This window comes from Dermacentor silvarum, chromosome 2 (genome assembly GCF_013339745.2).
Source record: "Dermacentor silvarum isolate Dsil-2018 chromosome 2, BIME_Dsil_1.4, whole genome shotgun sequence".
Lineage (NCBI taxonomy): Eukaryota > Metazoa > Arthropoda > Arachnida > Ixodida > Ixodidae > Dermacentor > Dermacentor silvarum.
Genome location: NC_051155.1, coordinates 163,223,203 through 163,240,271, shown reverse-complemented (window position 1 = coordinate 163,240,271; position 17,069 = coordinate 163,223,203). Strand labels below are relative to the sequence as shown.

Here is a 17,069-nt window from a genome sequence, read left to right as displayed (position 1 = left end):
GGTCAATTTCTGTGTTTATCCTGCTTAGGAAACCTCGCGAGGGATATGACCTCGTCTGAAGCATCCTAAGCGTGATCGATTGAGCTCTACATAGATTTGGGTGTGGAGGCGGGAAGCGCCTGCGTTCCTCTTTATAGTGGGAGACGATTTCATGAAATGTTAATAAGAGTTTGAAATTTTTCTACAGCTCGTCAAGACTTCATCATTCAGGCGCACTGAGTCCAACAGCTAAATAATGCACTGATGCCAGTTTTCTTTTTATTCAGATGTAGAAACATGGCAGTTGTGTTATATGGAACTGCTGTTGTCTAATAGCAGTCCACATAAATCTGTGTGATGAAACAAAAGGCAGTCTACTTACTGCTCAAGCCATTGGTCAGCTGTACACAACACAATATGCAACATGATGGTATAAGAAGTGTACTGACAGTTAATGCATTCTCCATTCTCATGGTTGTTCCTTTTCTGCTTAAGATGGGAAAAATAGTATCATTTCAGTGAACTTGGCATTGAGTGGTCACAAAAAGCATCACTGTTTAAGCTGCTCATTTCTGTGTGTTGAAATCCTCTGGCAGGGATTGTGGAATGACCTGCACATGCTGCCACCATTATTGAAATACCTTACTACTGCAATATCCCTACATTGTTGCTGCTTTCAAACAATGTCTGACCACACTGTGACCGTACATTATGTGGCCCTTGTGTCCGCAGACATGGACAAGGAAGATGCATTGATCATCTTTGAGGACCACATCCGACAGCTGGAGCAGGAAGAGGAAGAGGAGAAGGAGCGTGCAAGAAGACGGCTGAAGCGTCAGCAGCGCAAAAACCGTGAGGCCTTCTTGGTAGGCACTAACATGGGTACAACCTTCTGTCAGTATTGAGATGCAGGTTCTTGAGCATGAAACAAGGTCTGCCTGTGGGTGCTGCTGTAGCCTGCATGTTCTAAAGCTCTAGCTAATCGGAAAGCTTGCTGATGGCCTCTCAGGATTTCGGGCTCATTCACACTGACGACTTACAGAGGTTGCGCGACCAAGTTGGTCGCAAATGGTTGCTTTCATAGAAAAATGACTGTTTTAGGCCAATAGCTTGCTGCTTGATTTTAGAGCGCAGCTCTTAGGCGCCCGTTCCTGCGGCGAGCGTCGGTGTCGGCGGCGTCCCTCATAACCGTGCAAATGAGCACAGTGAAGGATGAAAGACTGCGATAGCGAATAGTGCGAGGAGGAAAGTGGAGGAGGAGGGTTCCGCGGAACCATGAGGCAGAAAGCGGAGGCAGGTATGGCGAAAGTGGGAGAAAAAAAGCGTAGTGCCGCGCAAGTTGGGCTCTGCGGCAACGATGGCTACAAGATGGCACCAGAGTAGCGTGCATCAGACATACGGAAACAAAGCGCCGCATGAGCGGAAGTCTGTCTGCAGTAGCTGCTGTGAATCGCGGCCACGTGTCGCCCACGCGGTGCCTCTCATGATCTCCCAATTAGCGAGGCAGTCGTGCCACACTTCGCTCTGTTTGCAACGTGCAGCACGAGGCAGATTGTTCGCGCGAGCCAATATATTGCAAAAGGAAAACACGTTTAGAGTTGTGCTCAAATTTCGCATTCGGGAGTATTGTAATCATCGGTAAATTTTTTTCAGTTGTGCGACTGAAGTAGCAAAGCTGCTTATCCATCGGCGGTGCAGGAGCAGGGCGTCTGCTTATTTTACGAGACAGTGGCGGTGCGAGCACATTTGAAGGGCATCAATCTCGAGACATTTCGGTGTGGTGACGGGCCAGTTGCATTTACTGGTGTCAGCACCTGTCTCCTTGAGTCATTTCTTGGTCGCCAGTTGCAGTTGGTCGTGCAACCTCTGTCGTTCACCAGTGTGAACGTGCCCTTAGGTTATTGGCCACTAAATGGGGAAAAAATCTCCGATTATGGTATTTACCCGATTTTAATGCATGCTTTTTTTGTTTCAATAAAATTAGGCCGAGAATAACCTGTGTGGTGCAATCGGATGCAAAACCAAAATCACCGTCACGGTGTTTGTAGGCTTTACTACACAAAATGCAGATGTATTGCTGCAAAGCTGACTTTAAAATGCCCATCACTGTGCAACACATATTAAACCCTTGCCCATTTTTCTTGCTAAAAAATCAGGTGTGTATTAGATTTCTACATTGCTTAGGAGTTTAATATCATTTCTACATTAGCTTTCTACTTTGAAATCATAGAAAGTGGGTGCATGCTTCATTTGGGGGCGTGTTAGAATAGTTCAAATACTGCCAAATTAATCAGCAATGTGTTTTGTGTTTTTTTTTTTTTGCATCTTGTTTAATTTGATCCACCGGATAATACGGTCGATTTCGTCGGTCCTATCACGGTCGAATTAATTAGAGTTGACCATTTTTGTTACATGCTGATATCCCTAAAATATTTTTAATTTACTTCGTTATTTATGATAATTAATTATATCCTTGTTCATTACATCGAGGTTTGACTGCATCAGTAGTCAAGCCCTACCCTGAGCCTGTTTTTAATCTAGTATTTCACACTTTTCCTCCCCATTTTTTCCAGACACTACTGAATGAGCTGCACGAGAAGGGAAAGTTGACGTCCATGTCTTTATGGGTAGAGCTCTACCCAGCCATCCGCGCTGATGTTCGATTCACCAATATGCTTGGCCAGCCGGGTAAGTGCGGGCCTTCAACCTTGTGCTGTTTTACGAACTTTTTGCATGACAGTTCATTTCTGCAGTAGAGCTAGTTTACCAGGAAGTGTTTCAAAAAGTGCAATAAACTGGCGGGAATTTAGTTGTCATGTAGCTGCATTGATCATAATATGTTGTTAAAAATCTGCTGTGAAAGTTTTACTTATGTGCACTTGCTGTTGCATCATGCTGTCACGTTGCAGATGCAGCACTGATCTTGCAACTTTTCTTGCGCATGTTGAAATGGGAGATGAACGTATAATACTGTATTTGCTCGTTTCTAATGTTTCTATGATTGTAGCGCGCAACTGATTTTTCATGTCCATAAATGGAAAGTGCAGTGCCCATGACGTAATGCACACCCCAATTTTCATAGTTCAGAAATGCAAAATGCAATACCCTTGATTGTTCCTGCGCCAAATAGCTATTTGTTCTCACTTAAAAAAACAATGTTTTAAATTCTGAGGTTACTTCATTTGCAACTTGGACACCAGCTATTGGTGGTGTCCAATGATGACAGAACTTCCAGTTCTCGCAGGAGCTTCCAGAACCTGCAGTAGGGCAAAGCACGGCTTTCAACATTGGGGGGGTGGGATTGGACATTGAACTTTTGGTTTTGTACTTCACTGTAATGCGCCTGTCAAATTATAGTTAATCTTTTCAGAAAGAAAGGTGTGCTTTAGAATAGTGTAGGTGTGATATTTTCTGCCTTGCCTAAAGCAGTGATTGCTGCTGTGTGTTTTACAGTACGATTGATATGCTTTTGCAGGTTCTACTCCATTGGATCTGTTTAAGTTCTTTGTGGAGGACCTCAAGGACAGGTTCCATGGTGAAAAGAAAATAATCAAGGAGATTCTACGGGAGAAGAACTTTGTGGTGGAAGTGAACACAGTGTATGATGACTTTGTCACAGTGATCAGTGAGGATAAACGGTCAGCCACCTTGGATGCCGGCAACGTAAAGCTCACATATAACAGTGTAAGGCCTGCCATTTTAAGTTTCTGCTGTTTATTTTTCTGGCAGAGAACTGCCATGCAAAACCATGCAAATTGCAAATTATGGGGTTGTTTCTTCATAGTAGCACTAAATGAGCTGCATAAACTTGTTGGTTTTACTTGTGTGCACAATAACGTCAGTCCACTTAATAAATTGCCACGGTGGAGTGACAGGTATAATGCTTTTGCCAATGACAAGAGGTTTAGCGAATGATAAAGCAGCCATGAGTGAAAGACATTGCATCCTTTTTTCATTTGAACATGATGGCATACCAGATAAATGCATGCAGTTCTGGTTAATGTTTAATTTACAAAGAGTAAAATTTGTGCTTTCGCATATCGGAAGAATTCATGTTTTTCATTTTATGTTATTGTTATTGATATATATGACTACTTATCATGCTGGAAGTGAAGGTCAGATCACAGCCAAAGAGATGTCTTTTTAATGTTCAACTCTTGAGAAGTGCCACAAGGTCTTTACGTCTTACTTTTGCAGAGTATGTCATGAGTTAGTTAAGGGGGCCCTGCATCTCAAACTATGCAATTCTTTTTATTCTACATTTGCTTAATATAGAACTTGGGGATGCCTCCAGTGTGGCGAAATCAGAGCATTTGATATTTTAATTTGCTTCTGAAATCAGTTTCCACACCGACTGCTGCGTCATAGATCCACAATTTTCAGCCGCGGACGTGGTGAAAAGGCACGTGACCTTTGCGATTTGTTTTGATTGGAATATATTATGCGTGTTTATGTTATGCAATAGAACCTCATTCATACGCTTTCGAAAAATACGTGCGGAAAAAAATTTGAAAGACGCTTACGCTTCACCTTTAAGAGTGGAACGCGATAGCATTCAAAGATCCCTGGCTGCTTATCAGGCTTCCCAGCAACTGCAGCTTTCTTTTTTCTCCAACTTCGCCTCCGCATGCGGCTGCCGAGGAGGCGAACGCCATCTGGATGGTATTTTTGCAAGGAGCAAACCGCGGCACGCCGCTGTATGCGTGGAATGCTGGAAAAGGGGCTTGTGTTCGAGTTTCCGCGTAAGAGAATTATGTTTTCTTGTATATTCAAATTACGATCCAACGGTATCGCATCTATAGGTTGTGGTTAAGTCATACTTTACGATTTTTATGACGCATTTTACTTTGAGAAATTCGATTAGTTCACCAGCGCCTCAGCGCCACGCGGAGGGGACTGCGTGGTCGGGGTGGTTTGGGATGATTTTCTTGGTCGCCAAAGCCTAGACCGACACCGACGTCGGATTTTCTGCCACATGGGGTCTTTAACGCTAGCACATTAAAATATGTACTAACTGGAAAACCGTACAATTTGAAGTCACAAAAAATTTGGCAGTCTCAGTTGTAGTTGACATTAAAGTGTTGTGCAAGTCGTTGCAGCACGAGACGCCAATGCGTGCCCAGCTTGTGGGGCCTCGAGTAGCCTGAGATTCAAGTTGTCATTTTAGTGGCTTTGACAAGCTTGCTTTTGCGCTCATCAAATTTGGCTTGGGTCAGCAACTTCTTTGGGCGCCAAGCATTTCAGTGGGAAGTTTTGATTTGCCCACTCTGAGAGAATCGTTGTGGCATGAGACGCCGATGCACGATGAGCTGGTGCTGGCTCGAGCGGCAGGGTGTGCTTTATTGCTTTCCTATTTCGTTGTGTTTTATGATGGCGAAAGGAAACCAAAAAGAAATTGAGTTGGTGAGTGACCACGGAATACGATGCCGCCAGATCAAAACGTGACGGTCACTTTGCGCTACCTGCAGCAGGGAACGGCGCTGCCTATTAAAAGTGTGCAGTGCGCTTCCAATGGCAAATGCGACATGCGTTGTAAAACAGATAAAGGGAGATACTTATCCCTATAGGGTTGGCAGCTGTAGCTGTGGTTGCGGCGTGCGATGACCTGCGATGAGATTTGCTGCTGTGCACCAGTGTTTTCATGCGACGACAGCCTGTACTGCAGGGAAGCTGCTGTGGCGAGCGGTTTTTCTCTGTGCGTGCATCATGCATTTTCTTGTTCACATTAGATCTAGCAGCTGGAAAACGTATCATACGATCGCAGTTTGGTGATGTACTGAACATTGCTGCTGAAAGCTCGTTTTCCGGGAATGTATTAACCGTCGAAAAAGAAGTGTAACTTCAGTAGGTCATCTTTTGTGTTCTCGATCACAAATCGTATGAAGCGGGATCGTAGCAACGAGGTTCTACTGCACATACAATGATCACTTGAGAAATAAGAACTTGTTTGATTTTTTTAAAGGACCCACATTTCTGTAATACAAATGAATTTTTTTTTGCAACTGACTCTAGGTGTGCTGTTCAATGGCCTACATTCGAAATATAATGCAAAAACAAGCATTTGCATGTAGAACGTATGTATGAACAGTGTGTGAAGTCCATTCTGTATATTTTTGAAAAGCATCCGATGGCTATTGATATTTACTGTGCATAAGAAGGTGCATTTGCAGGCACCTTAACTCAATGACGCCACCATATCCAGCGAGACTACGAAGGGAAGGCGACAATGGTTAGAAAGCTTCTGGTACCGCGAGATGTAAGCTGCGTTTTGATTGGAAGCAGCATAAGTCCTCGCTGGGTGAGCGAAATGTGAAAGGGTGTGCTTCTTTCTGTCTGCTGTGAATTTGTTAGTTGAATAATTTTTGCTTGGCCACCTCAGTTTTCAAAATTCCTTTAGTAGTCTCCTCGAGATAACAGGAGGATTACGCTGTGACGCAGAGCTTAACGGATATTAATTGTTTGCAGGGCCCCTTTAAGGGGAGCTGTCATAGGCAGTGTATATAGTGGTGATGCTGCTAATTTCTCGACATTTCGTGCTTGTTCATTTTCAGCTTTTGGAGAAGGCAGCAGCGAGGGAGAAAGAGCGGCTCAAAGAGGAGGCTCGCAAGGTCCGTTTTTTTTTTTTTTTTTTTTTTGTGGGGTGTCTTTGTCTTGGCATTTTCACAACTAGTGCTTTCCTTCCGATTCCCACAGCAACGCAAACTGGAGAATGCCTTCCGGGCCATGCTAAAGGGTGCCATGCCGTCAATCGACAGTGGCTCCACCTGGGACCAGGTCAGTTGTCTACCAGAACTTGGCATTGGGTGCTTTCTCGGGAGCTTCACTCTGTGATTCGAGGCTTGGCACGAGCTGGAATTGTCTGCATTCTCTATTATCCTTCGTTCCCATAAGAGAGAAATAGGAGAGGCTGTGCGTGCTCAACAAAAAGTGTTGACAATCGGCAAGTACGTAGGATTATTGAAAGCACTGCAGTCTTCGCCTTTTCTAGGAGAGTAGTTCTTCCCTGGTGCCTCAAGGCAGGTGCCTCAGTGACATTACAATGGCTAAGTGAAATAATGCATGGGAGAGTCATGGATCATACAGTTTCAAAACAAATGAGATGCCCCTACATAGCTTATCTTTGTGCCGGTAATCCATTCTGAAAATTAAAGAAAGGGAAGTACGTAGGGGGGGCTGTAGGCCACATGTAAATATTGATTTCAGGAGTGGCTTTGGCAATGCTGCACATGTTGCCTTGAAGTCACACTTGTAGGTAAAGTTCAAGTATGAGTGCACATCTTATTGTTGTGATTTTATACACCATGCTTCAATGCGAAGCAATGAAAACAGTGATGACTGAACATGGAAAACAAAATTGTGCTTGCGGATTCGCTTTGAGCAGGAAATTGCTCAGGGTTGATTTTGCTAAGCTTTGATTGTTGTTGGTATGTGGCTATTGCATGCGTTATTATGCTGTATTTTCTGCCCCCCTTCTCCGCGGTTGAATTAGGGTGCACATTATATGCAGGGCTGGGTTACGTATGCAAAAATATGGTATTTCCCACCGCTTTCTGGAGCACTGCATGTAAATTGCCATGTTCCATGTCTATTAAACATTTTTGCACTCACACATTCAGTTTTTGTGGGCACCTTCAGACATTGCACTAAATTACAATGGGTTGTTGGATGTTATCAGAAACAAATATAACTACTGGTGGGCGAATATTCGAAGTTTCGAATGCAAATCTAATATTACACCCTAACTATTTGTATTCTTACAGTTAAACATTGATATGACGAAGCTGGTAGAATCGGCAATTTGCTTCATCATATAAAATTTTTTTTTTATAATGAAATTGAATATTTTATGCAAATAAGTTCAGGCTCAAGATACTTGGTGTTTTATGGACAAAAAGTTATAAAAAGTTAAATACATCGTTATATTGAGAATTTCGTTATATTGTAGTTTGTTATATTGAGCTTTAACTGTACTTAAAAATGAACTATTAACCATTTTCGAATACACCGAAAGTAATTAAATATTTCGCAACAACCGACTGTTCCCAGTCGAGTTACTGTTCTCCGTCTGCTAAAAAATATCGCAAGTTATCAGAAGTGAAACTACGGAAAATGTTTTTAAAGCAATGCAGAAACAAAATGGGTAATGCAAGTTTTGTTTTTGGTTTCCTGACAGAAGCCTACCTTGCATCCTGTTATTGTTGCTTGTAGTTTGTAATCTAGTGTTTCTTGCGATCTAGTCTAGTTAGCGGTCTAGTTATCCTTGTAATGGGCTCTTTACATCTGTCTGCGACGCACAAATTCTTCAGCAGCTGTTTATTTTCTTTTTCCACAACTTCTGATATTCTTTAAACAACTATATATTTAGCTTTTTTGGAAAGCTAGTCAACAGCATCCAGTCATTCCTGGAAAGCCTGTTTGCACCTAGGCTCTAAAGATGTTGAGAGGGCATTTGTGCAGTTATTTTAATGACAATTGGTGATCTTGTGTTATAACTGATCCTAATTGTCTGGGATAGTTGGCTGTCTTTTCTTTTTTTTCACTAGTCAGTACAAGCGTCATATCTAATTATACCGAAATAAATATTCCCTCTGTAAGTATGTGCATCTGCGTTTGACTATTTGTATTCGATTCATATTAGAAAAAGCTGATATTTGCCCACCGCTAAAAATAACATTACACAGGTCTTTTTATAAATCAGTAATTTCACCTTGTGAGTTCATACATTCTGTTTTATACGTAATAAATTTAACTGTCTGTATGTATTTGGCATATCTAGCTTATTACCACATGATGGCTTGCCAGCACTCCCATTCATGCTGTTTACATTGTCACTTTCATAAAAAGAGAGCATGTCTGGCTGAAAGAAACACAAATCAGATAAAACACATGACCGATAAGCCATTTCGTTGCTTTAATATGCCTTAAATTTGATTGTGTGACAAAGAGTAGTACATAACTGTAGTCATCTGCTGAGTTATTTAAAAACGAAGTATTGATTTCTTGCTAAGAGTACTAAGAAATTTAGGTATGAATTTTTGGGGGGTAAAAAAAAAAAGTCTGCTGAGGTGCTATTTCTCATTTAACTTTGCAGGATGACAACGTTCTATATGGTGTAAGCAAGTTTGTGCTATCCTGATGTGTTCTTATAAAGAAAGGAATAAGCACTCTACAAAGGAGAATGAGAAACGGATGCTTTATTGTCCTTGTAATTTCGTAAGCCCTAGACCGTTTTCTTTCTCGTAGTCACAAAGTTCACAGAAAGGAACCTAATCTTGTCGGTACTCACACAAACTGATTATTGTTACAATACACTAGACATATACTAATTATTAGACCTTTGCTAAGTATGCTTGGCAAAAGTGTATAGTACCTTTTCTCATGCACAGATGTGTTGAAATGAAGAAAGGTCGACAGCATTCTGGCATCGTGTTAATGAAGTAGACTTTAAAGGGGCTCTTAGCCATCCCTTGGGCTTCGTGAAAAAATGCATTCTGGGGATAGCATGCGCTGTTGTGAACATCTCAGCCAAATTTTGCAATCGTGCATGGTGCTCACGAGTGCCTCACAAGCGCTGCACACGCAAGAAAACACCCTAAGTAAACGGAAACAGTTTATTTGCCGCTGGCAACAACCAGCACTACAAAAACGCCCGGTTCGGGGTGGCACGAGAATCAAAGGGGCTCCTGTACCAAGGGCGAGAAATACACAAAAGGCCGCCACTAGCGCATCTCTGTTGGAGGATGGCTTCCCGTGACATGTCGCTTGGGAAGAGTGTCCCTGCAGCTATGCTGCTTACTCTTGCAATGATCATTGGGCCCACTCGTGAGAGCTAGGGCATCTTTTTGACTTGGGCCTCCGATAAGTGCGGCTCGGCGTAGTAGGACCAGGCACGAGCACTATGCACTGCTCTTCGGCTTATAATTCGGAAAAGGAGCAACACAATGTATGCACTCGCCATAGGTGCAAGTCACCGCAGACGAGCTCAAGTCTGACTGTCTGGCATATGACAACAAAAACATGTATGTACCCAGTGATGTGCTGGTGAGGTCTCCCTCGTGCTTGCACCTGCCGCCGCTGGCGTTGCGGCCGTTGCAGCTGGTAGAGTCACTAGACAAACTCACCAGTGCCAAGCGCAACTGCTGCCAACTGGTCTGTGGAAAAAGCCACCCACGACAGCCGTTGAAAGTGGAAAGGAGACGCATAGGGACGACAAAGCAGGTGAATGCCCGTACAAAGGCACTGAGGTGCACCTGAATACTCACAACCTATGGCACAAGGTCAGTGCCTTACAAACGTGCTGGAAAATGACAAAAGAGCAGTGATAAGATGGTGTCAAAGATTGAGGTACAATTATTTGCACCCTCCAAAATGGAGGGAATGGGGTGACAAAAAACCCACTCCACGTGCAGTTACGGATGGTTCAACTGCTGACCGGCGATAAGGTCCACGCCTGGTTGACCGTGGACCAGAGGCATGAGATGGGAGGTGACGTAAAAAACAAACATTCGCTTTAATAAAATAAGTTCGCGTCAGAGAGATGAGAAAAAAAGAATGAGCAAGCTACACGCAGACGGTGCAAAGCTTCGCTGAAGGTGTGTGGTTCACAAACAACACGAAGGCCACCACGTGGGGATTTACCACTCTTGCGAAATAATAAAAAAAATACTCGATACAATTGAAAAATACATGCGACAATAAACGCACCAAACACTACACTAACAGGATATACAAAAAGAAACATACGATGATTAATTAAATGAAAGATGAAATGTGATTAAAAACAAAAAGATTCCGGCGAGAAGTTCTGAGAGCAGGTTGAAACACGATGCTTATCTGTGGCGTGCTCGCCGAGATCCCGATCTGAAGACGCGTCGGGCTGCTGGTACCTTGCTGCCGAAGATCCTGATGGACTTGCACTGTTTGTTGATCTACTGTCGAAGACTTTGGCCTGGGGTTTCAGCCTGCTGACCACATCTTCAGCTGACACTTGGTGCACCACCATGCCGCTCCGTCTTCCAAACTGCTCTGCCTCCTCACTGTGGCTACCCCATCCCGCGTCACGCCCCGGCTACCCACATGACCAACAGGGTCTGGCAAGCTTAGGAACAATAGGGATCTTCCCTCCCTACCGCGGTAAGCAGCGCTGCGGCAGTGGCTGCCACATTGAGAGGGACATGGGCACGCACTTTCTGACAGATGGACGGTACATCACAGCCCCTCGTCCCGACTTGACCCAGTTGGGATGGCCAAATGTTCCGACTTTTCTTTTTCTTTTTAGTGGATAATGATAAATAGGCCAATTTTTCCTTTTATAATGCCTGACAGCTTGTTTGCATGTTCCTCTCTTTTTGTCTTCTGTTAAATTGTCATAAACATAAAGGCACTTTGGTGTTTGTCATGGTTATAGCTCTTTTGGAGGCCTTTACTGTTGATAGTATATCTATCGGTATTGGTAGCCATGCTAGTCAAGAAAATATAAAGCACATTTCTTGTTTTAAATTGGGACACGGTAGGACAAAAGTGTTTGTTCAACTTAGTTGCATGTTTTGTTGCACGTCAACTTTGATACATGTTGGCGGCTTCTGGCACTGAAAAGGTTTGTCATCTCCGCACCATCCCTACTTCGTTCACTTGAAAGTTGGCAACCCTAGTGCTACATGTTGACAACTGTTGCTTCCCTGTTTGCTGGAAGATTGGAAGCATGTGCATGCATGCGCGAGCTTTCACTGTGGAATGACTCATGGTCATGAATAATTTTGCACAGTAGCTAGCATCTATGGGCTGTGGCCAGGGTGCGCACAGGTCCTTGAAATCCTTGAAAACCCTTGAATTTGAAAGTTCTGTTTTCAAGGCCTTGAAAGTCCTGGAATTTCTTTTGCGTCCTTGAAAACCCTTAAATTCTTGGGGTTTTCAAGGGGTCCGACAGTGCGACTCACATTAAATGGCGGTTGAGGGTGGTCCCGGCGAACTTCATTGCTTTCCGCAACGCCGGGACCGAGAAGTCAAACTTCCTGCTCGATGAAGAAGCGATCGCGCGTCCGTCGCGCACTTTTTAATTTTTTTTCCCCTCTGGCTTGCTTCGACTTCGGGGTTGGCTAAAAGCCATAAGTTGCTGGCCACAATGAGGCTAGAGCGTCTCGACCTCCTCGGGAAAAATACAAATTGTGCCATCATGCTTATGTGTAACGAAAAAGCAGTTACATGAATCTTAACAGTTGAATTTGGTAGTATTTCACTTTTTTGGGGGGTTCGCCTTGGGCTGGATTTATTGGCAGCCCACTAAAAACAGGTACAGCCTCATAGCCTGAGCGTTGTCTGTTGGCCACATTGTGCTTTGTTTATCTGCGTGCGCGCTCCGGTGTCGTCGACGCTTTGTTTGCTTTTCCCCCCGTTTCGGTTGTGGTGCACATGGTTCAGAATAATTCCTGGGAAATGTAAATTCCAAAGCGCCTGGCTCAGCAATGACGATTACAAACTTTGGGCTGCGCCGGATACATCGGACCCCCACCGCGCGAAATTTTGAGGAGCCTTAGCAGGCTGGATGAGTTTTTTCATGACCTCCTGAGCTTCAATCCCTCCTGCAAAGAGCTGTGGAAAGCAGTCAGGCTGTTGCTTGTTTTGAGCCATGGGCAAGCAACTGTCGAACGGGGGTTCAGCGCCAACCGCCAGATCCCCGTAGTGAATCTGAAAGTTTGTCATACATTTCACAGCGTATCATATGTGACGCAGTGGACAGGGCAGGTGGAATTTTGAATGTTCCTATAACAAAAGAACTCAGAATAGCTGTGTCCGCAGCGAGGCAGCATTACGGTGCACACTTGGAATCGGAAAAGAAACGGTACCAGGAAAACTCAAAGTAGACAAAAAGGCACACAATCATGGAAGAAGTTGAGGGGTTGCAGACGAAGAAAAAGAAGCTTGAGGTAGTCGTTGCCGATTTAACGGCCTTTGCAGATGGATATGCAGAAAAAAAGGCTGAGAGAACCGGTGACATCTCGTACGTGGTGAAATCAAACAGCTTGAGAAAGACCGCAAAAGGGCAGGCTGAAGAACTTGGCAGCATTAAGACGCAAATAGAAAAGAAACTGAAAGACCTGCCCTGAGCTTCAAGATTTCATCTAGTCGTATGAAACTGTACGTTCACTAAGTCAAATAACTTGCCTTTGTTCTGTCCAATAAAATGTAACGTGTATGAACCACCGTATTAAATATTTAAATTTTTTTAAAGGTCCTTGAAAAGTCCTTGAATTTTTTTCTTGGAAACCTGTACGAACCCTGACTGTGGGTCTATAATGTCATAGGCTTGACATAGCAGAAGGAGCGTCAGAAGTTACTGGAGAGAGTGAGCAATGTTTTATGCAAGATTGTGGACTTCCGACTCCTTGCTACATTCGGTGCCATAGTGTTTGGTTCCATAACACCCTTGAACTATTAATAACTCCTATGAGAAACACCCCCCTAACAATGAGAAGTGGGTTACAAGCTGTCTGGAAACACATCCGTCAAAAAGTAGTATGATTAGGCCGAAAGCTCCCCACAGAATAAAGTTCTGGTTGCGCCACTGTTCCACTAAAATTATTGCTAGTTTGGCATGACGTGTTCCTCGCTTATGCATTACAAGACAAAAGTGATAAATTCAGTGACAACATAACTCATAAATATTCTTTGCATGAATGATGCACATGCTGAGCATCCCCGTAATGTCCGTATAATGTCCCGCCACAAGTTTAAACCACCTTTTGTAAGTACTTTCCTAGGGTAATAGATTTTTAGAAAAATGTGAGTATATTCCTTTGCAATCTACTCGTGTTGAATAGCAAACTGCCATCACTCTCCAGCATACAGACAGCAAACTCCTATGGGCAAGCCCTCTCTGTACAAACCACTGTTACTTTTAAGCCCCTGTGAAGAATTTTGTGAAGGATCATATGTATAGGATGCATTGCTTCTTCAGCTGCTGATGTCGTAGTAAGAACAGCATCTTTTGTTGTCTGCAACTGACTTGAGATAGCTGGGTTACAGATTTGCAATCAGCAACTTTATATTATCCTGCACAAAAAAAAAAAAAAAAAAGAACAATAAAGGCAATAACAGGATTTGTTTAATGCACATGTCGCTTTGTGTTGGTACAGAACAGCCTAAAGAACGTGCATATAGGTGCACAAATTATTAAATGCTTACAAACATTCAATCCAATATTGTCTTATTCAATTCAGCCTTTGAATTTAATCGTTTTAGAAAAAATGTCAAAATACAATGATGTAAATGCACTTAAAAAACGTGGACGATAGGTGAAGATGAGACACACATAGTGCAACTTTCAACTTGTTTATGCGAAAATACAAATATGAAAATACAAGTAGTTTTTTAATAGCTTTTGAATATTTCAGGATTGTCAACTGTGTTCAATCATACATAAAATTAGAGCAAAAGTTCAATAAATTTCATCCCCATGGCCATTGTACAGTAGGCTTAAAAAAAAAGAACTGATGAGAAACTTATGAGAATTACTTAAAAGCTGTCACCTAATCAAGGTATTCTGCATGTTGTGCATGTTGATAATTTAATTGGTAATGTATGTAGGTATAGGTGTTTTGTGTCTAAAAAAGGTACATAAATCGTATTCCGTGTTTCTGATAAATGCGCCTACTTTACTCTTGTTGTAATACTTCGTTAGAAAATAGAGAGGGCAGGAATTTTGCATAAGTAATGCCTTTGGAAGTTCTAATTTGGATTTGCCAATACCAGCCCATAATTAGGTAAGTTATGATGTACCACTGTCCTTGTGTAACAGTGTGACTCTTGGAACTTTCAGCCTTTGCAGGAATGTACCTGGGGTTAAGGTAAGGTCTGCGCTAGAAGAGCAAATAGTGAATATCTATTGGTGAATGGACTTCATATGTCTCAGCTGCACTGATTTATGCTGGAGTGTCTTACTGTGTTTGCGTTGTCCTCAAAATTTTATAATGTTCTGTTAAATTGTCGGTCTTTGCTATACTCTTGTCTTTCCATTTGCTTTTGTTGCAGTTAGTGCTCGACTTGCAGTGAGAGAACAAATGTATACAGCATTTATTAAGAACTTCACTGTTAGTACTACCAGTAGCACTCCTACAGGGACTGGCCGTTACTTCACTGCTAACTGCTTTATGCGCTGTTTGTGTGAAGCTGCTCATTGTATATGGTACTAAATGCATCAGCTCCTTTTGTGCCAAAAAGGAATGTAAATATATTTTTTTTGGTATAGTCAATTATTTTTTATGTGCCACTATTATCGTGGCCAACAAAGTGCGACTAAAGGCTGACATGGCAAATGTTTCAAAGTGCAGCAGTTCTTGTCTGTTGATGCAGAAATAAAATTCTTAGAAGCAGTATAACAGGTCTTTTTGGTTACTGGTTCCCCATGGACTGTACTTTTGCCTCATGGTAAGTGGGGCCCACCACTGGCTGTGTTTGTAGTACAGTGGAATCTCATTGATACGATTCTGCATAATATGTTTTTTTGTATAATACGTTTTTTTTTCTTTTCCCGGTAATGCGATTTGGTTAATACGTTGGATGATACGATTTTCGAATGATACTCTTTATTTTCCGGTTTCCGTGAAGATCGCATCGAGATTCCACTGTACTCGCATCACACTGTCATAAGTAAGATGGATCTTTGTTATGGAAAGAGTTCATTGTAATGCACATGGTGAATAGTTGAAAGAAACGTCCCGGTTGTAGTATAATTTAAAAATTTTTCTGCTTCGATAAAAAAAAAAGTGGATGACATGCCTAATGTGATATTGATGCACTATTGTTCTGCAAGTGTTCATGGCAAATTTAAGCTGAATAGAAACTATGCATTTCTCCTACACTGTGCATGTACCCTCTCGAGCAATTTAAATTGCTTTCAAGAGGCTGTAGTGGTCGAACGCACAACCTGCACAAAAGTATTTAATGAGTTGTCATATTTAACGAGACTGATTATTCAACAAGAAAGCTGCTTGTTTCATATCAACATGTTAGATTTGAATCTACACATCATGAGCAATTGTTGCTTGAAACCAACAATTGCTCATTTATTGCTCATGACTGTACACCCTCCCTCAAAAGTTTTCGGAACACGGGATCCAAGTAAAATCTAAATTTCACCGCAGCCGGGGCACAGGTCCTTCAACCGAATGGTAGAGTTGATACTTCTCCGTGGAATCATCACATTCCTGAGATACATTTCACACTCTCTGGTGAAGTTGCGAGCAAATTTGACTTATTCTCATTTTCCGTGCTCGAAAATATTCTTAGGGTAGCTGTATATGGCTGTTTAGCACTCTTGTCTTAGAGTTTACTTGGTTTTCTTACAAGAAACATTTATGGAGCAGGTATGGCTGTTGTGTGGTTGTCGATGTAGGCGCAGGATTGCTTGAAAATGTCCTCGCTTTACAATATGACATGTTGCATGTCCCTCAGGTGCGGAAACAGTTTGAGAAGGAGCCAGCCTTTATCAACCTGAGCTTAGAATCGGAGCGGATGCGGATCTTCAAGGAGTACCAGCTCACACTGGAGGCAAGTGTCACAAGGCTGTACATGCATTCAAATAATTACAGAATCATCGTGCCTAAATGCAGTGGTAAATGCAGGCAAAGAAAGGAAATCTTTCTTTGCCTCTTCACTCGACTTTTCCACTGCTGTTGCTTACTTGCACGCTGCTGTGGGGGGTGGTTGAGGACGTATATAATGTACATGGTAGGGACGCGGGACAGACGTCTGTGAGCCCTTTCCAGCAAGAACTTTGTGAGCGTCGCCACAGTGCCCTCTGGTGCTCTCTGGTCGTTGACAAAATGCCCTCTGGAACTCCCTTGCCGTCGACACAATGCCTTCTGGATGGCTGTAATTACACATTAGGCCCCCGCAAGAGCATTGCAGTAGCTGGAGTGCTTACTTTTGTACTCACGTGCAACATCCAAGAGGGGGGATAGTATGGTAGATTGAGGAGACAGAGAATGCATAAAGCCAACACACTGATGAAACGGGCGAATAATAGCCTTGTCACTCTTCGCTCGTGGCACCTTGCATATATTGGAGGATCACTGGAGAAGGGAAACGCGCCG

General features: G+C 42.8%; 1 protein-coding gene across 8 annotated transcripts in view; it reads left to right on the top strand.

Moving 5' to 3' along the window:
* Positions 1 to 17,069, top strand: part of LOC119442008 (pre-mRNA-processing factor 40 homolog B) — a 51,825-nt gene that overhangs the window by 26,652 nt on the left and 8,104 nt on the right. For 5 of the 8 annotated variants that reach the window (XM_037706708.2, XM_037706703.2, XM_037706707.2 and 2 more), the window contains exons 13-19: positions 712 to 845; positions 2,553 to 2,667; positions 3,455 to 3,663; positions 6,531 to 6,587; positions 6,673 to 6,753; positions 9,071 to 9,091; positions 16,429 to 16,524. In XM_037706708.2, coding sequence (XP_037562636.1) covers positions 712 to 845; positions 2,553 to 2,667; positions 3,455 to 3,663; positions 6,531 to 6,587; positions 6,673 to 6,753; positions 9,071 to 9,091; positions 16,429 to 16,524 — 713 coding nt within the window. Of the gene's footprint in view, positions 1 to 711; positions 846 to 2,552; positions 2,668 to 3,454; positions 3,664 to 6,530; positions 6,588 to 6,672; positions 6,754 to 9,070; positions 9,092 to 16,428; positions 16,529 to 17,069 lie in introns of all 8 variants that reach the window. The other 3 variants (XM_049661804.1, XM_037706705.2, XM_049661805.1) reach the window with 3 other exon arrangements.